The 20,873-nt window shown below is 43.1% G+C and overlaps 1 protein-coding gene across 4 annotated transcripts in view; it reads right to left on the minus strand.

Moving 5' to 3' along the window:
- COL27A1 (collagen type XXVII alpha 1 chain) overlaps positions 1 to 20,873 on the minus strand; it is a 268,951-nt gene that overhangs the window by 115,118 nt on the left and 132,960 nt on the right. For all 4 annotated transcript variants that reach the window (XM_056812389.1, XM_056812391.1, XM_056812388.1 and 1 more), the window contains exons 15-24: positions 18,280 to 18,333; positions 17,522 to 17,566; positions 11,949 to 12,002; positions 9,836 to 9,889; positions 9,630 to 9,683; positions 7,878 to 7,931; positions 7,517 to 7,570; positions 4,548 to 4,592; positions 3,082 to 3,135; positions 411 to 455 (exon numbers count right to left, since the gene is read on the minus strand). In XM_056812389.1, the coding sequence (XP_056668367.1) occupies positions 411 to 455; positions 3,082 to 3,135; positions 4,548 to 4,592; positions 7,517 to 7,570; positions 7,878 to 7,931; positions 9,630 to 9,683; positions 9,836 to 9,889; positions 11,949 to 12,002; positions 17,522 to 17,566; positions 18,280 to 18,333 (513 nt within the window). The remainder of the gene's footprint in view (positions 1 to 410; positions 456 to 3,081; positions 3,136 to 4,547; positions 4,593 to 7,516; positions 7,571 to 7,877; positions 7,932 to 9,629; positions 9,684 to 9,835; positions 9,890 to 11,948; positions 12,003 to 17,521; positions 17,567 to 18,279; positions 18,334 to 20,873) is intronic.

Below are 20,873 nucleotides of genomic sequence, written 5' to 3' on the forward strand. Positions count from 1 at the left end.
TTAGTCCCAGTTTATCCATTAACAAATGGACAAATCACTTCACTTGTTTGGGTCTCAGTTTCCTTATCTGTCCATTAGGAATAATACTTCCTTATTTTTTAAAGCTGTTGAAGCAGAAGATGGGGATACAGATTATAAGCATAGCTCTGTACTTATGTAAGGTATCGCCATTATGACCAGCGATAGCCAAAGCATTAGCATCCTAAGTTAGGGGCTCATTCCTAAAGGGAGATTCAAACCAGCAATGAAAAGGCCAAAGACATAGCAAAAGAGGAGGCAGAGAAGAGAAGCAACTGGAGAATCCAGATGCTGAATGAAGAATCAGGCTCTGAGTTTCTAAGGCCTAGCTCAGGCTGGGCTCATACACTGGCTTAAGGGAGTCAGATGACAGAGAAAAGTCAATGACGTACCTGCTCTCCCACTCTTCCAGGTCGACCTGCATTTCCTGGCTCACCCTGCAAGGAGACCAGGAGGAATGTCACCAGGGGATTGGAAAGGGGAAGGCCAGCCACTGGTGGCCACAGCTGGGCTACAGACCCCAAGCTCAGATCCACTTCTGATTTCTCCATAGAAAACTCCGATGCAGGACTCAGGAGAACTTTTCAGCCAACTGGTCCAAAGCTGTGGAATAAGCTGCCTCCCGCATAGGGCTCTATATGGTAAATGGCTCCATCTCACAATACTCTGTCATTTTAGACCAAGTTAGACCACCAGCCATCATAGAAAGAAATGTTAGATGCTGGAGGAAAAATAATAGAAGAACATGTTGCAAAACAAGCCAGAGATACAAAAACTAAAAGTTGATTGTGTCTAGAACTAGTGAGGTAGTGAAGTGTAGAGAGCACTATGGCTGGAGTCAGGAAGACTTGAATTCAAATCTAGCTTCACTTATTATCCGTGCAACCCTTGGCAAGTTATTTAATCCTTGTTTGCCTCAAGTTTCTCAACTGTAAACTGGGAATAACAGCACCAGTTACCTCACAGGATTATTATGATAATTAAATGAGACAATACTTTAATTATTATATTATAGAATATAATAGGTACTATATAAATGTTTATTCTCTTCCTAGCCACTGATTGCCATCTCCAGGTTTTGCAAAAAGTCTCTGGGCTCATTTAAGGAGAGCAAGAATGAAGTGGGCAGTAAGGTAGTACAATAGACAGGCCTGGAGTCAAGAAGACTTGAGTTCAGACACTTCCTAGCTGTGTGACCCTGGGCAAGTCACTTCATCCTGTTTGCCTCAGTTTTCTCATCTGTAAAATGAGCTGGAAAAGGAAATGGCAAACTACTCCAGGATCTTTGCCAAGAAAACCCCAAATGGGGTCACAAAGGGTCAGACATGATTGAAACAGATGAACAACAACCATGAATATTAAGGGATACCTTAAGTCACAAGATCACTGGACTTTAAATTTAAAGCCGAGCGGGACCTTAGAGGCCATTTGTCTAATTCCTTTGTTTTACAGATGAGAATACTGAGATCCAGAAGAGTTATTGAAGTTGCCCAAGATCACACAGGTCTTAGTACCTGATTTTCTGACACTAAATTCAGTAGTCTTTCCATTCTACCAATTCCCACAATATAATGTGTCTCAATGTCTCCTCCTTGGCCCATGTCCATGATGACTATGTCCTATCCATACAGCTCCATGCACAGGGCATTCTAATTCAAAGCACAGCCTGATTGACTCCAGAGCTCTGGGTACGAACATTCCATAAGGATATTAGAAATGTCCCTTGGACCAGCTCCAGTAACCACCTATTCCAAGAATATGAACATGAACCACTAGTAGGAGGCCACAGTTATCTTCTATGACTCAACCTTCATGGACATCCTGTAAAGAAAATAGGGCTTGGGAATTAGGAAATTCAGATTTGAGTTCTAGCTTCAATACTTACCGTATGACTCCAGGCAAATTAATTCTCCTGTCTGGGACCCCCATTTCTGCCCATGTCAAATGAAGGTGTTGGACTGAATGATGCTTAAGGTCCTTTCCAGCTATGACATTCTACTGATTTCTCAAACACCCCTAAATGGCTATAATGAAAGCCATTCTGAATCTATCATGTCTGAATTTTTCTTGCCTTCTTGATCTTGCCTGACGGGCTCCAGCAGGCTGGAGATGGAGTGTCTAGTACTTTAAGACCCAGAAGTCATGGAGAGAGAATAAGAAACCTCAGCCTCCCTATCCTCCCCCCACCTCCATCATACCCACAAGACCAGTGACATGGAAAGAGGCAAACAGAGAGGGGAAGCCACATGGGTTTGTAAAACAACATGTAATATGCTAAAAGCTCGTCATTCCTTTTGCCACAGAAACCAAGCCAGGATGCATAAAGAAAAAGGGTTCAGACCTCTGTGGGGCTGCTGACCACAGGTTGTGCCTGGCACGGAGTTTTCCTGATCCCTTAGGTTTAAAAATTGACTGGGTCAATTGTATTTATATCCCATTTTCTCTATTCCACACAGAATTCATCATTTGCATAGCCCCTCCATCTTCCCCCAAGCAACCCTTTCTCATAGAGTTCAGGGTACGAGTGCCTCCCCATCGCAGATTCAGAAAGCAGAGGATGGGGTTAGCAAATGACTCATGAGACATACTGCTAGTAACTTTGAGAGACAGCAGGATGAGAATAGTGAGAAAAAACAGATCTGGCTCGGACACTTACTAGTAGCTATTTGGCCATGAGAAAACCTGTTGGCAACTCTGGGCATTACTTTTTTCAAATGAATATTAATCCTTACCCCGTCTACACTGAAGGGTCGTTTTTGAGGATCAAAGGAAATCAAGAATGTTTAGAGCTTTGTGACCAAAGAGTACAAGCCTGAGGTTTCTTAATTGTTACTGTCATCTATTATTATTTATATTTACCCATGGGCATGTGAGCCAATGCCTCATTTCATAGGTCACCATGAGGAATCTATCATGCTGGTAATTAATCTCTGTTGTTTGATTCCTTGATTTCCCAGCCTGTCCCCATCATCTGGTCCCTATTCTCTAAGTCCTTCTCCCCCACCCCCACCCCCCACTCCCAGCATCTCCAGTCTTGGTTAATCATGATGAAATCCTCTTTACCTTGGAGCCATCAGGGCCAGGCCTTCCTGGAAATCCTTTCCTGCCAAGCTGACCCTGAAAAACAAAGGTGAGTGGAAGGGAGGACAAGGTCAAGGAAAAAGGCATGACTTGAAGGTATATGAAGAGTGGTAAAGGTCAGGGAATAGATCCCTAATTTTTGTTGGTTTTATTGTTGTTATCTATCTATTGAGAGCAAGAACTTTCCATTTTAAAAATTATTTTAATTTGTTCACTTTTAATAATCATTTCTATACATTTTGAATTCCAAATTCTCTTCTTTCCTCTAGCCTCCTCCCTCTCCACTGAGAAGGCAAACAGTATATCTATCATACCTGTGAAGTCATGCAAAACATGCTTCTGAATTAGCCAGAACAGACCCTTACCATGAGCGGTTAACAGGGGGCTACAGCCATGAGGAGAAGTTATTTTCTAGTCTTGTAAAGGATAGTAATAAATGCAAACAGTCTTGGGTGAATGATTGGTAGGTTCTAGATTTTATGCCCAGTTTGACTGTTTTACTTAATCAAACTATTGCTCAGGTAAGCCATTGCACTAACCTGGGTCTCAATTTCCCTATCTGTTGGAGGGGGATCATAATATCTGCCATCTCCAGATTGTTGTGAGGATCAAGAGAGAGGGAATGGCTGGAATAAAGCCTTATAAAATTAAAATGGGTTAGGGGAGCAGCTAAGTGACTCAATGCAAAGAAAGTTAGGCCTCTATCCTAGATCCTGGGTTCAAATTTGACCTGGGACACTTGCTAGCTGTGTGATTGTGGACAAATTACTTAACCCCCATTGTCTAGACCTTACCACTCTTCTGCCTTGGAACTAGCACTTAGTATCAATTCTAAGACTGAAGTTATAGGTTTTTTTGAAATATGGGTTAGGGAGAGGGTCTGGATCTGTGATTTAGTTGATATGGAGAACTCCTGATGAGTAAACTCCTTCTATCCTCTGAAGGCTGGTACTTTTGCTGTACCTGCCAGACTAGAGAGTTGACAAAACATGGAAAATTTCAGTTACTTGCTCAGTAACTTGACCATGTCACCTGTACATGTCAGAGGCTGGATTAAAAAGGAGCTGTAAAAATAAATAAAAGGCTATTTCAAACATTAGTAAGTTCATGCAATTACTTATCTAAAGGCAGGGGCTGGTCAGTGGCTGACCAAATGGCTGGTCAAAGTCTCCTCCAGACCTAAGATCTCAAGGGAATATTGACTAGGCCAAGTTAAAAATTGGTGAGCTTGGCATCTTGACATAAGTGACAATTTTTTCTTGTGCTCTTACAATGGTCCTTATACTTCAAGATAAATTTTTAATAAATATTATTAAATATAATACTTGGAGTACTGGATATTAATTTTAATCTTTACGCTTATTTCCAGGGTATTTGCCTTTCCCTTTCCACCATACCAAACTTGGATCTATCAAAATCCTACCTAGTATGGTGAGTAGGACACTTACCTCTAACCCAGGGGATCCTGGTGGCCCCATTGGTCCTTCATCTCCCTAAAGACCAAGGGATAGAATGGGAAAAAGAGACAGAGAGCACAAAATCAGACACCTCTATTAGCTTCACACCATCATCATGAAATGAACTTCCTGAGGCAAGTTTCCCTCTTTCCCACAGTTCCTGAGAAGCCCAGTAAGAGCAGGTCTGGAAATACTTGGAGCATTTCTAAAGGGAAGAGTGTCATTAATCCATTTATGTCATCCTGAAGATAATTAATTGGGATTTGAAAAAATAGCCTGTGGACTTAGAAAAACAACAAACCCGGGACACTTTGTGTCAGGAGGGCATAACCTTGACTCCTGTAGCCTTCAGGACAAAGGCCTCATACCAAACGCTGACCCCACTGTCTCCCATGTTGTAGGTTTCTTTCATACATTAGACTGTCTTCAAGTGAATTTAGGGCCAACCTCAGGCCAGAGAGAGACCCGTAGACCTCAGTGGACTTCAAGGAAGGGCAAACTCTCACTAGAAACATCTGAATGAATGTTTTTGATTGGTGCCTTTGTGGAGTTAGCAGGTTAGACACCAAGCTCCATAAGCCAAATCCATAAGTTTGAAGCTTTGGTGATCTACTCAACTATATAATACATGTCTAACCATGGCTTGTTTTTTGCAAATGGCACCTGTGCTTGAAAGAGGGTGGGTGACTTAATGCCACACATTGTGATCAATGGGAAGGGGGAAAAATCATGTCAAATCATATAGTACTGAGCAGGTACTAATAGTAGGTAGGTAATTTCAATGTGAAGGATGCTATTACAGATAATTACAAAGCCCTAAATAAGTCCAGGGCAGTCAGGTGGTACAGTGGATAGAGTGCTGGGTCTGGAGCCAGGAAGAGTCATCTTCTATGTTCAAATCTGGCCTCAGGAATTTAGTAGCTATGGGAACTTGGGTCAATCACTTATCCCCATTTGCCTCAGTTTCCTCATCTATAAAATGAGCTGGAGAAGATGGCAAACCACTTTAGTATCTTTGTAAAAAAAATGGGGTCATGAAGAGTTGAACATGACTGAACGACAAAAACAAATAAGTACAGGTCACTGAACTCAAAGAAGATGCAAAGATATGGAAGACAAAATCTCTGCCCTTGAGGAGAATTTGAGAGCACCATACCAGGTTTGCAGAAAAAAAGATATATTGGAACAATGAATCCCAGATCCCCTGTTTACAAAACAGATTATTTAAACAACTAAGCCACCAATACTATTATAAACCTGCAAGATCAGAGAATAAATCTGTAGTGGTGGAAATACTGCATGGAGGGTTTTGACTTTCCTCATGAATACTTGGGAAAAGGGATGAATTTAAAGTCAGAGGATTTGGGGCAGAATCCTGACTCTACTACCTACACAGACCTTGGGCAAACCATAGTTTGGTACCATGGAAAGAGCTAGTTAGAGTGAAAGGGCCTGGGTTTGAATCCTAGTTCTTCCATTTACTACAGATCATTTTACCAGTTTAGTTTCCACAAATCTAAAATGAGAAGATTGGACCAAGTGATCTCTAACGTCCCTTCTAGTTTTAAATCGAGAATCATAATCATTCTAGGCTTTAGTTTCCTTATATGTAAAACCAGGGGTCAGAAACATGATCTCTAAAGTCCATTCCAACTCTCAAAACACTAACATGCTCTGATATCTTAGCTCTTACTCCTCTCTGATCTTCTCCTCACACAACTCTGGGTCACCTATTCCATGCTGCCTCTCATGTGTAAGCATCCAGAAAAACCACCCTCCTCCCCGCCCAAATGGCAGAGCAGTTTCCCCCAGAAACAGTTCCCCTGGCTCCTATTCTTGTAAGGGCCTCTGAGCCAGGCCAGTGGGATGTCTGCATGCGGCTGTGGGAAGACAAGATTCTCCCTGACTCCCAAACCCAGCACTCTTGCCCTGGGCCCATGTCCAAAGGCATGAAAGCTTTTGGAGAGTGAGACGACAAAGCAATATAAATGGAAAGAAAAAATATATAAATGGAAAGAACACTGGGTTTGGACTTAGAAGATTTGAATTTGAATTCTGCCTGTGCTATTTAAAAATCCTTTTTCCCCCTCCTGGACCTCAATTTCCTGCAGAAGATTGGATTTGATCCTGGGATCTTGGGTTTGGAGCCAAAAGAGGTTTGAGAGGCCATTTAATCCAACTCTTTTATTTTACAGATAAGGAAACTGAAGTTAAATGACTAGCCCAAGGTCACATAGGTAAATATCAATAATATATTATATATGTAGTAATATAGTAAATATCAGTAAATATCAGAGTTTCTGATTTTTTTCCTTTGCTGTTTCCTCTCAAGGTGATCTCTAAGGTCCGTTTCACTTCCAATTTCTTAGTCTTTAAGTTTCTGGAATATCTGCTTCAAATTCACTGACAATTATAGACTATCTCCAAATAGTTCTCAAGATAGTGGTTTCTTCATTTGCCTGAAAGCTGACTATCTCTTTATTTTTCTTCTTTATTCTTTATTGCAACTACTGTAATTTTCTCACTAAATGGAATCACATTAGGCATGGAAAGAAAAAAGAAGGATCTCTGGTTGAGGTGGGGAATGAAGAAAATATTGGAATTCATGAGCTCTTAGACTTCAAAAGTCTTTAATGACATTCCTGAAGAGTGCTCATCCAGCATCCATGGAAGATTTTCAAGATGAGGGACCTCAAGATATCCCGAGACAGTGGTGTTCCCCCGTCACTGCTTGGAGACCTCCTATTCCCAACCAACCATTATCCATGTGTCTCCAATATGAATATTGAACCCCAGCCTATTGGGCCTCTTCCCCAGTGGCTTCCAGGCACAGTGAGGGAAAGATTCCAACCTCCAAATGCCCACAGCCAAGCACGGCCAAGAGCTCAAGTTCAGAGACAGGGAAACATGCCAGGGAGGTGACTCCAGGGAGGGCAGCAGACGGAGCCAGGCTGTCTCACCTCCTGCCCAAGCTGTCCTCTCGGTCCTGGTAAGCCTCGGGCTCCTGGCTTTCCCTAGACAGAAGAGAAAAGAAAGAGGTCTCAGAAGATTGGAGTCTGGACTCCAAAGAACCATTGACACAGACAAGATGCTTCTGGCCTTCTAGCACATGCTACCACGGGATAGCATCCAACATCAATTCCACCATGGAGAGAACTCTTGGAGGGCCCTCAATGCAAACATCCCAAATCCAGGATTGAGCCAGAACAATCTCGATCCATTTCCCCCTCCCTATTTCCGTGCCCCACCCCTCAGTCTCCGTACCCATCTCCTTCAGCCATTTCCATCTAAGCATAAAGCTGTCACTGGCCACTGACTCACCTTTGCACCTTCTGGACCATTCTGGCCTGGTGGTCCTATGTCCCCTGGGAAACCCTACAAGGAAGCAGAAAGGCAGAGATCATGCAAGCACAGCTGATACAAGCAGGATCTAGGTGAAAATAATGGCTACCAACCTCCTCAAACACAGCACAAAATGACAGATTTAGGGTTAACCTGTGCCAGGACAAGATGTTTTGAATTTTGTGGCCTGGGGGAAGGGGAAGGAAGTGAGCTGGGCATTTGGAAATGCCCTTGATTTCCTCAAGTGAGGATTTGGCTGTTGTAATGGTAATCAGTGGCTGGCGCTCACACACATGTTCTCCACTGATGAGAGAATCGAAGTATTCCCCTCTCCACAGCAATGGGAAGGGGAAAACTCCAGAGTGATGACATGTTCATCAGCTTCTGTCTGCAGCTAAGCTGAATCCGATCCACTCCACCCCACTGGTCAAGGATAACTGAGAAATATGCCCTACCATCCCACAGAAACAAACGAGGGATGCCAGAGCCATCGTTTGGCTTCTTTGGAGATCCCCGGTCACAGCCAATGAAAGGCTAAGGCTTGACGGCCAGCCTCAGAGAGAAGCTCTTGAATACCCCTAGATCTTTCTCTTTGGAGACCAATGAAATAAATAAGTCTATCAAAAAGTGTCTGAATTTGGCATTCTAAAGATAGTCCCATTCTGCGGCCAAAGACAGCACTGTGATGAATTAAATGTTCTAACAGTGGGCCCTGTTTGGATGTGAGGTGGATTATGGGGTCAGGTAGGAGATGCTTGCTAAGTCCAGAGTGGCTCTGGGTAGCAAAAGCATTGCTTCCCCTGGAACTGCACCCAACAACAAAATGCTACACCTCTCTCTGTGTGCCTCCGAACCCCTTTCTCACTCAGGCTCTCCTGAGGTATAAAGGTGAGACTGGAAAATGTGGAGACATTCTAGCACCACAGGAAATATTCCCTTGTCCACAGGGTTCCCAAGAGGCATGAAAATGAGAATCTCTGGAATGATTCAGGAAGCTGAGTAGCGCCAAAGCTCTTTTGTCTTGGACAGAGAAAGGCCTCACTGAGAGCCAAGTACAGCAAAGTCAGACAGCTGTTGGGCTTGGTGGGTTCTTGAGGCCAGCCCAGATTCAGCTGGGATCTGACTGGGACCAGTCAGGCCTGGGGCTCCCTCTAATGAAAGGCTCCTGGTTCTTAGAACCCTGAGGAGCCCAGATCAGTTTTTATATCTGCTTCCTCCTTTTACTCTCCAAAGAGCAGATCTGCCCCACTAACATTTCAAGATCCAGATAGATCATTAAAAAGAGGGAAGAAAAACATCATGCCACTGAACAAGGCCATCAAAATGTATCAGCTGCATCAAAAATCCTCCTAGATTATACTCTCTATGTGACTCCAGGGCTCGGGAGATGTTGAAAAAGGGGGGAATTGGAAGTATCAGAAGAGAATCCATAACTCTATATAATCGGCTTCTCTGAGATCTAGTACTGTGTAAATGAGCCACGAGTATAGCCTTAATCTGATGGAAAGAGGAAAGACTAGGTCTCCTGGCTATTTCTCTCAAAATTAAAATATCAACCCCCACCCACTTCCATTTCCAATACTATATCCACCAAAAAATGCTCTGGGGAACTCTGGCCCACTCCCCAGCAATTGCCAAAGACCAGGAGCCCAAGAAGAAAAGCAATCAGAAGGGGGAAACAATACTTTGCCATCAGAGCTCTAGAGTGAGAACAACCAAGTAGCCACATACCTCAGGGCCTGGAGGCCCAGGAAACCCAACTGGTCCTTTGTCACCAGATTTGCCCTGTAGAGCAGAAAAGAGAGGGAGGATAGAGGTGAGTACCAGAAACACAATCTCTCCAGGAGCCACCATGCAGCAAGCTGGAATGGAGAGGAGAGATCCTTGTAGAGGGAGAAGGGAAAAGATTTAGAAACAAATGAAGAAGGCTTACTTACTGGGGGGCCTGGCTTTCCTCGAGCACCTGGTGACCCTGACATTCCCTGGCTCCCCTACAAAGTACAGAACAGTGTGACATTAAAGGAGAGAAGAGAATTTCAAGGAAAACATCTTTGGACCTCAGTGAGTCAATGACAAGCGTACCCATTCAGGAAATAATAGTGATAGGTTATATTTGTATAACACTTAAGGTTTGCCTAGGACTTCACAACCATCATCAGATGTAATCTTTATGTCCCCAACATTCACATAGTGCCATATTCTTAGTAAATTTTTAATAAATCCTGGCTGAAGGGGAAGCCAGGAGGCAGAGTAGATAGTGCCAGGTCTAGAGGTGGGATGACCTCACCTCAGATACTTCTTGGTTGTGTGACCCTGGGCAAGTCACTTAATCCCATTTGCCTACCTAGCCCTTACCTTTCTGTCTGAGAGTTGTTACTAGGAGAGAAAGCAAAGGTTTTTTAAAAAATAATAAATCCTTGCTGACAGATCCTCGTACCAACCCCATAAGTATTTTTATTTTATGGATAAAGAAACTGAGGCACAGGAGGTTAGGCATTCAAATGAATTAAGCACCCCATGTCTCCTATAGCCCAATTTGGTGCTGGACGAAATGTAAAATGTATCCAAGACCATCTCTTTTCTCATGGAGCTGACAAGCTGGTAGAGTTGAATTTTAGAGAGACTAAGAGATCTACTTGCCTTTAGTGTCCATGAAGGTAGTAGTAACTCATTCCTAGAAATGCCAATGCCTCTATTGATCCCTATCAGTCTATATAAGTAAAGCTCAAAGAAGAAGCTAGTACTAGACGAAGATCACTCTGGCTCTCTCCCAAGACAGCCCAAGACATGACACAAATGCCCTCTTCATGAAGGTGCCAGTGGGAGAAGGCGATCCAGGGTGACCCTCCTTTAGGGAAGCCAGAGAAAAGCAGGAATAACATAGGCTGGTGAGTAGACTTCAATGTTACAAGTCCATTCTTGGCAAAGAATCTTTGGAGCAATCATTCAAGCTCATCTTCCCAAAATACTTGACTGGGGTCATTTTACACCTGGCTTAAAACCAGCAAGAAGAAAGTTTCATCAGGTTTCCAGAGATATTGGGATGGTTGTCAGCAAGAGATTCATATAGAAAAATGTCAGAAAAGTCTACCCAGGTGGCCTAGCCTACTAAAAAGCATGACGGTCTTGGAATGAGAAGAACAGGGTTTTAATGTTAGTTTGAAACTTAATAGCCATGTGACTTTGGGCACCTCTTTATGCAGTTTCTTCTTTTAAGATGGGGATGATGCATCCTTCCCTGCCCACCTTACAGAATTATTGTGAGGAACCAAGTCATCATGGAGCCAGAAATTGTTGTAAGGAAAGCCCACTAACTGTCTTGGTCTCAGCCTAAACCCCTTCCAACGTTCCAGAATCTTCCTGCTGGTCCCATGCCACTTTTCTGCAAATGTCACCATGTTCCTTACAACAAAATTCAGAACTGGAAAGAACCTTAGGGGTTATCTAATTCAACCCCCTCATTTTACAGAAAAGGGAACTCAAAGCCCAGAAAGGAGACTTGTCCAAGGACAAATGGATAGTAAATAACAAAGAGATTAAGGCACTATATAACACACACACACATCTATCTATTGGGGTACAGGAGAAGGAAGAGGTAGCTAATGACTGAGACTCAGAGCTTTTGTTATCCCTGACTACATAACTTCGAACAAGTCATCTCCACTGAGCTTCACTATCTGGACCCCTAACCAGGGTTAAACGCTTGATGGGAATGCCAGGAATATTTACAGTTTATCTGGTGGAAACCATCTCATCTACTTCTGTGTCCCTTGGATATAAAGCATTGCTGCTGTTACCTACAGAGCACTCTGCTTAGGACTCAGAGGAGTGTTCTCTTTCCTCTGAAGGGGGTGATTTATAGACAGGAAGTTCCAGCATCGAGCTCAGAATTCTACTCTAGGAAATGGTCTTGGTCCCCAGAACCCAGTGGGAATTGTGAGGCTAAAAGGCAAACAGCTCAGAGGTTCTGGGCACAGGATCTAGAGGGGGAGGAAGCTGAATGGGGCATGAGCAGGAGAGGGGGGAAGAGCAGAAATTAGATGCAGTTACCTTATCTCCTTGGAATCCGATATCTCCGGGCACACCAGGCAGCCCTTGATCACCCTGAATATACAGCGGCAAAGAGAGTTACAATACACACCAGCCATGGCAAATTCCCATCCCCTCCATTCCCGTCCCACCTGCCAGCCTTCTTCAGGAGAGGAAGACCATGATGGAGGTGAGAAGGTCAGCTCCCAGTCTCCATAGTCTGGGGTAGTAGCATCATGACTGTCTCCAAAGCCAGCCAAAGAGAGGGAGGGCCAAACTAGGGCCAAAGAGACCTACTCTAGGATTCAAAATAAATAGGAACTAAATGAACTTTTAAAATCTATTCCAGCTATATTTGGCCTATTGACCTGGCAGGGGCCACACAATTGAATTCTTTTGTTTTTCTTTTAAATTTTATTTATCTATTTATTCATTCATTTGTTTGTTTGTTTATTTGTTTTAAAAAGCCCTTACCTTCTGCCATAGAATGAATACTGTGTATTGGTTCCAAGGTGGAAGAGTGGCAAGGGCTAAGCAATGGGGGTTAAGTGACTTGTCCAGGGTCACTCAGCTAGGGAGTGTATAAGGCCAGATTTGAACCCAGGATCTCCCATCTCTAGGCCTGGCTCTCAATTCATTGAGCTACATAGTTGCCCCCTGGAGAATTCTTAATATAGAAATGGGACACCAAAGGTCATTGGAGTATAGGTATATCTAGTCCACCGTTCTCATTAAACTCAGGCCCAGAATGGTTAAGTGATTTGCCCAATGTCAGAGAGAAAGTAGAAGAGGCGAGATTCAAACTCAGGTCTTCTTGTCCCAAATCCAGCCTGTTACACCACATTGCTCTCAAAAATCTAGAGCAAATAGGACCTGTGTGTAGTTAATGAAAATAAAACCTCACAAGGGTCAGAGAAGTCATCTGTGCAAACAGAGAATGGGGTAATCTAGGACTCACTAATGAGATATGAATAAAAGTTATGAGGCTAATTTTTTAACAAAAAGGTTTGGACTTGAAATGACAGAATGGGAAGGGACCTTCAGAAACCCTTTAGTCTAACCTATCCCTTTTCCCTCAAAGGGTACTGGTCCCATTGTGGAGTCCTACGCTCATCCCAACGATGCTCTCATTGCTAAAGCCAAGTCTGGAACCCTCTTTGGAAGTACCTTTGGGACTGGTTTTTAAGTCAGAAAAATCATCTCATTATTTTCATTGTTAACTACAATCAGGCCAAGGAGGGGAATGCGTGTATAAGTGCATATATGTGTGTGTGTTGATCTATCCACATTTATCAAGCGTCTACTATGCATCAGCTCTGTGCTAAGAGCTGGGGATACAAAAAAAGAGGCAAAAGCCAGGTTCTGCCCTCAAGGAGCTTACAATCTACTGGGGGAGACAACATGCAAACAGTTATACACAAGGCAAGCTCTCTAGAGGATGAATAGGAGATAATTAAGAGAGGGAAGGGCTAGAATTAAGAGGGGTTAGGCGACTGATGACATTCCAGGGACAAACCAGTGGGTCATGCTTCTAATACTGGATGGCAACGAGTCTCTTTATGAGAGCTGGCCTCAAAGCCAGGAAGAACTGGGTTCCAATCCTGCCTCTGACCTAATGGCTGCACTTAACATCTCCCTATTCTGGGTAGCTCTCTTAAGGCTATCAGTTGCTGATCTGTACTGATAGAGGTAATTTTCCTCATCCAGGAGTCCCCGGATGTCAATGAAGTTACAGGTCTTTTCCCTAGGCTTATCCTCCCTATCTGCACCTTGTTTGTAACTCAAAATGGTACGACCCAGAACAAGCTCCTTTATTCACCCAATTTGGATCCTTTTTTTTTTCTTTACTGGTTGTAGAATTCCAACCTACCCTTAAACAAATTAATTCAATAAACATTTATTTAGCATCTATTGATTTCAAGGTATCCTGACTGGCCAAGACTTGCAACTACTACAAAGATTCAAGAGAATGGACTGCAGGTTCTGGAGACCATTCACCAAGAGGAGACCCCAGATGTCTTGGAAGTATGGCAGGCTCATTGGAATAAGCCAGCACACAACCACCTGCCATAGGGATCACTTTCAGTGGATTGACACTTCATTTGGATGTGCAAAGTCTGCTCTCTGTCTCTAACTTTCTCTGTCTTCTTTTCTGTCTCGTTGTCTGTCTGTCCATCTGTCTCTTTAAAATCGTCACATTAAAGTTGCACTTCAGCTGCTTAGCTTTGGGATACATTTTCACACAAACTCAAACACACCTTACCTACCTGGGTATTTGCTATCAACCAAATTGGGACAGGGATTTGGGAGTGAAGATGGATGTTATTCAGTCATTTATATCAGTCATGTCCCACTCTTTATGACCCTATATTGGGGTTTTCTTGGCAGAGATACTGGAGTGGTTTGCCATCCTCCTTCTCCAACTCATTTCACAGATGAGGGAACTGAGGCAAAGAAGCAACTTGCTTGAGGTTGTGTAGGAAGTGAGAGGGACAGGATTTGAACCCAACTCCTCTGTCTAAAATCCAGCACCCTTTCCAGTGATGGACAGAGATTTGAAGAACATTAGAACTGAGAAGACTTTGGGGTTTGTTCTAGTTCAATCTTTTCCCCCCAAAATATCAAAATGAAGACCCAAAACTACAAAGGTCACACCAGGAGATAGTGATGGAGTCTGGCTAGGACACACACACCTAGGTCAGCCTTCTTCCCATGACTCACGCTATGGCCACACTGGGCTGTAATACAAGGACACCCTCGGGACCTACTGAGATGGGCAGTGCATTGTGTCCCCAATCGCCTCAGGCTTCTATGCTTTCTAAATCCTAGTGTTTGCTTTTTACAATTGTTATCTCCTTCCTCACTGACCGGCTGTCCCTGGGTCACTTCCTGTTTGCTAGCAAGACACCTGATTCTAGCAGCAAGAGAACAGCATTTGCAGGTGGAAGCCCTGGCCCACCCTCCTGAATCAGATTTCTCATCTGTAAGATAGGGGGTTTGGACCTGACCACTCCAGTCCCTTTTAGCTATAAACCCTGTGTCCTATGATTCAGTTTTCAGCTGCTTCCAAATAAGAGGCAGAAGGTTCCAGTCAGCTGGATTGGCTCCTCAATAGGTCACTCTGGCTAGCTATGTGACCCTGGGCAAGTCACTTAACCCTGCTTGCCTCAGTTTCCTCATCTGTAAAATGAGCTGGAGAAGGACATGGCAAATCATTTCAGTATCTTTGCCAAGAAAACCCCCAAATGGGGCCACAAAGACCCCTGAAAGATGATTGAATAACAAAAGAAGTTACTCGGGGTCCTTTTCTTCCTCTCTGCTCTCATCTCCCATCACCTTGGCAGCAGTCAGGTCAGAGAACTGGAAAGGTGAAGGTCCTTTGGTGAACAGTGTGCCCAATTTCATTCCAAAGCCAATGAAATTCACCTGTCTCTATCCCGGGGTTCTTACCCTTTGAATGTATGTCCTGGGCTCCCTTTGACCATCTTGTGAAGACTATGGATCCCTTTCTCAGAATATTGTTTTTAAATGCATACCAAAAAAACACATAGGATTACAAAGAAAATCAAAAAGTTAGCAAAAACAAAGATGTGGTTTCTTTGGTTTCCCCAGGACCTGAGGTCATAGGTTCCCTGAAATCTATCCACAGACCCATGGGAGCCTGAAAACACCAAGTGAAGAACTCCTGCTCTATCACTACCTTTTTTCTTTTTTAATTTGCTGCTCTGAATCTGCTGGATGAATGCTAGAAATGAGTAAAAGAAAAGGAAACAGAGTCTGTGTAAAGGCCTGAGGGGCTTTCTTGGCTGGAAAGTAAATGACTTCATTTATGAACATTGTAATATCTCATCCAGCTGCTCCAAGGCACTAAAAATATACATATACATATATATATATATATGAAACTTAAGCAATATATAATATTAAATAACTATATTCTAGTTCTTGCTTAAGTTCCTGATAGATGATGTCTCTGGAAAATAACCTCTAGATATCTGAGGTATTTCCGTATCTGATCTAAAAGAACCTCCCTTAGGCCTGCCCCTTTTCTCAGAAACTTCTCCTCTCTCTTTTGTCTGTTCCAAAAAGGTTGGATTGGCCTGGAATTCAGAAAACAGAGACTTGAGATTTGAGAAAACAATTCCTGTAGTGTTCTACATTGTGAGGGGGCTCTCATGTAGGCCAGGCTTTCTTAGGCTTACTAACAGGTTGAGTTTTGGTCTACCATGAGCCTGGAGAGTCAAGTGGGGCAGCTCTATAGAGGTGACAGAGTTGGTGCCAAACTACGAAGGGCATGACCTTATAGGAGAACTCTGCTACTGATAAAGAAGCCAGGCCTTCAAAAAATGGTTTTTCCAATTAGGAAAATCCTGTGTAGATTTCCCATGTCTTAGTAGCCAAGGAGCTCTTTTGAGTCCAAATGTGAAATGGATTGTGAAAAAAAATTAAAGCTACCCAAGAAATCAGGAAAATAGATTTGGAGGGTTGTTCAATTCAAACGGGAATCTTTGTTCCAGTGCTCAGCTCCAAGCCAGGAGGCAGAGAAGGCCAAGTGGTTGTAAGTAGGAACCTATCCAACATAGGTCATGGAAAACCCAGGCTTCTGTATAGGACTGGTCACTAGGACAAAAAGGAACACTTCTTTCATCAGGGAAAAAGCCAAACAGGCTTCTGAGAAGCTCTGCCTCATGGCAGGGATTTGGATATATGTGAACCATAGAAGAAAAAACTCCTAGAATCATACAACCAGATCAAGGAAGGATCTTAGAGCTTCCATCTCATCCAATCCTCTTATTTACAGATGAGGAAATGTGGGCCAAGGGAGGTCCAGTGTCTTGTCTAAGGTCAGCATCAGAGGTGGGATTTGAACCCAAGTCCTCTTTCTCTAGCATAACTGTTATTAACCTGGAGTCTGTGAAATTAAAAAAATATATTTTGACAACTGTATTTCAAATTATTATTTCTTTGTAATCCTATGTATCTTATTTTATGCATTTAAAAACACTTTCCCCCTGTGTTCATAGATTTCATCAGACTGCCAAATAGGCCCATGACACAAAAAAAGGTTAAAATTGTTCACTCATGCTCCCAAATGCTCTAAAGCCACTGTACCAAGCTGCTTCCTTCAGAGTGGGAGAAATATTTCAGAAAAGTGAAAACCAGAGGGAAAAAATGGAAAATTCAGAGGAGGTAAATTTGGAGGGTTGTCCTCTCTTCCAAAAAAATACAAGGAAAAATATTTGCCCAATGTTAAAATATTTTCTCCAGGATTTTCACATCTCTAACTGAACCACACTCGAAAATGTTAGTTGCAGACCACGTTGTGCATTATATGGTTTCCTGTTCTTGAATCAACAAGGTGCCTTCAGTTCTGTAAAGGGCTGCCCTCTCTCAATGCTGCCCATGACTCAGGGCTGATAGGGAGAAGGCTGGGGGATGCCTAGGTTCTAAGAGAAAAGGGAAGGAGGAAGAGAAAGTACAGAGGAGACACACCAGCAGTGAAGACACAATGAGGCTTCCAGGAGGGGATATATGGAAGAGGAGTTTATACATGCAGAAAAAAACACAGTGCAATAAGGGAGTATTCAGATCACCTTATCACCTTTCAGTCCGTGTTCTCCGATGTTTCCCATAAGCCCCTGTAAGACAGAAACCCTGTCTTAAGTACCAAGCTCCAGAGAAAGGTTCCCAAGACATTTTAGAGCTTCATGGATCATTTTATAAGAGGGGAAACTGATCCCCAGGGAAGTCAAATGACTTGCCCATGGTTAGAGCATCAGTCAGAGACAGAGTTGGGACTAGCACCTAGATCTCTTCATTCCTAGTCCAGTGTTCCTTCCACTACCTCACTGAACATCTCAGCAAGGATCAGAGGGGCCTAGAGCTAGAGTCAGATGGCTCCAAGGCCATCCTGTCCAATACCTCCATCAACAGATGAGGATACTGGCCTCTAGCTAATTAAATAACAAAACAGGTAGAAAAGTAATAACTGGCACACAGACATTTTGAACCCAGGTCCTCTGACTCCAAAGCCAGTGAGAATTCCTTCCACTCTATCATATGGCTTCCATCTTCCTTGTTGATGAAGCTAATCCAGAAATTCCCACCAGTTTCTCTGACCCCATCACAACAGGCTTAAGAACCAGAGGAGAAAGTATCCCAGAATCATCATATTCCTTAAATGGCAAGACTGTGTACAAACTCATCTTCCTGGGTTCTGCTTTATTTTCTCTTTCCACTCCTATCCCCTTGAAAGCTGAATGCTTTTGACATCTTGACATTGATGTTATCATCAATGGTCAGATATGCCACGTCCTGCTAAAAGACACAACGGGCTCAGTGGCTCACTTACCTTCATTCCCTTGGGTCCTGGGTAGCCAATTGGACCAATAGCTCCCATGTCACCCTAGAAAAGGGAGAAATAAAAAGAAATTTTAAATTTTAAGGGGATAGCAAGAGTCTCACAGCCAGAGAAAGTATTGTAAAAGACCTTAACTTGCTGACCTGTGCCCCAAGGAAAGTCCTAGTCTATTAACCCACAGCAATCCACAGCTTTTTCAGAATCTGAGACCTTCAAGGAGCATGACCTTTCAAAGAATGGCATCCCTTATTCAGTTTAAGATTCCTCTGGGCTCTCATCAAAATGTATATGCATCCCAATTTCCCCTCTCCTCCTGTCCTACAAAGAGTTTCTTTGCCTTTGTGTTTCTAGACCACATGTAGGGAGCATAAGAAGAAAGAACACTCACTTCATTTGGCCTTAGAGCACCTGGCTTTGAATTCTGACCCAACAGTTATTACTATTTTCTTCTCCTCTCTGGGCTTAAGATTCCAAATTTGTTGAACTAGATTATTTCTTCCCATTCTAAACTCAATGTCAATTTCTATGAGCCAATTTTTTAAAAGCTTTCCCCAAAAATCTTCTGATCATGGAATGGGACCAGAGTTATAGTTATGGAGACTCAGCCACCCTAATCAAATTCCCCAAGAATATGGCTATCTTTCCAAGCATAGGGCAAAAGGAAGTTAATAAAAGGAACCTGGCCAGCTCTATACCAAAGACAAAGTAGAAAACTGGAGCAGAAGTTATTTGAATGGGGTAATGGATTCTCCAGGTCCCCATGACTTGAAAATATACACACTCAAGTTCCTCAGACAAGTTGCTTGGGGAGATGTCTCATAGGGAAGGAGTAGGAGGTAAAATAAAGAATGACATTCCATTCTAGGATCCACTGGTTACAGCCAATGAGAACTCAGAGCTATGGAATGCCTCAAGGCGGAGAGAATGAATGGAACTCCATGAGCTAGAGACAACAGCTTGGACAAATCTAAGACAGACGTTCCACAGTTGATTTTCTCCCCCACACTCCCAACCCTTCCCTTCCATCCCCAATGCTAGACTAGGAGTCAGCAGACTTGAATTCTAATTCTTACTCTGTCTCTAATTCATTGTATGACCATGACCAAATCAAGTTCCCCTTCTGTGTCCTATAAAATGACAACTTACATCAGACATTATTTTTGTCTTTAAATTCTTACCTTCTGTTTTAGAATCAAAATTAATTATTGGTTCCAAGGGAGAAGAGTGGTAAGGCAAGGCAATGAGAGTTGAGTGACTTGCCCAGAGTCACACAGCTAGAAAGTATCTGAGGTCAAATTTGAACCCAGCACTTCCCATCTTTGGGCCTGGTTCTTGATCAACTGAGCCATCTAACTGCCCCCTAGATCAGGCATTCTTAATCTGGAGCCTGTAAACTTAATTTTTTTTATAAACATATTTCGGTGTAATTAATTTCTTTTGTAATCCTATGTATTTTATTTCATGCATTTAAAAACATTATTTTGAGAAGTTCACCAAACTGCCAGAGGAGTCTATGACACACCTTAAAAAGGCCAAGAATCCCTAAACTGGATGAACTTGAAGGCCTACAAAAGTTCTAGGATCTACTTCCTCTAAGACATCTAGCTGTTATTTCACTTCTGTGAGGTGCCTGGATTCCAGACCATTAGTGACCACATGAAGTATCTCCCATTAACCTGACATTAACCTTTGGCATGGAACGATGCCACTGAGAAGTGGAAAAATCTGGCAGCTTGGACATAATGAGGCTGCTCCTTCTGCAGGTATGAATCTTTGGTTCTAGGTTTAAAATCTCAGACATTGCAAAAGGGATCTGAATCTTCCAGCCCTGGGCTTCTTGTTGGATCTCATTCCAGCTGAGCTACCCACCCCATTCTCTCCCTCCCACCCTGCCCCCAGTCAACCCCTGTCAAGCTGGTTCAGCCAAGACAAGAACAGAAAAAGCAAACAGACTATAGAGGCTGACTCACTCTCCCCTTCTAGCTACAAGACACAACTACAAGACAGGGGCCCTCTTTGGGGGTGGACTTGGACAGCCTTGAACAGAAGACTTCAGCCATTGAGACCCACCTCTGCACCCTTCCCTGGCATTAATGCCAGTTTCCAAGGGAGTAAAGCGTTGACCTATCCCTTCCAAGTCTAAGGTCATCTCAAAAAAATCTATTCCGACATGGTATATTCTTCTAACCTAGTTTCTACCTGCTTTGCCATTGGCTCACCACTTAAGGGGTAGAATTTGGCCAGAAAGAGGTAGACTGGGGACCAGAGTTCTTCCCCCCATTAATGCAGCGTGCCATAACTTTCTCCATCTGCTACCTGGGTGGAATTTCCTCTCAAGTCAGCCTAAGTCAGCTTGGAAGACCGAGAAAGAAAACAGCATAGTCTTACTGAGAGGGATTCAGATCCATATAACTTGGCTTCCCCCAATTCCACAACAGCCATGGCAGAATTCTCTTTTGACCTTGTGCTAGGGGTATATAATGCTGGCTCGGGTCTTGGACCTTAAGCTCCTTCTCTTAGATTCACTCTTCACTTTTCCTGGAAGTTAGCGTCTGGTTTGGGCAAATGCTCTCTCAGAGCTCATT

Source organism: Monodelphis domestica, chromosome 1 (genome assembly GCF_027887165.1).
Source record: "Monodelphis domestica isolate mMonDom1 chromosome 1, mMonDom1.pri, whole genome shotgun sequence".
NCBI classification, from domain to species: Eukaryota; Metazoa; Chordata; class Mammalia; order Didelphimorphia; family Didelphidae; genus Monodelphis; species Monodelphis domestica.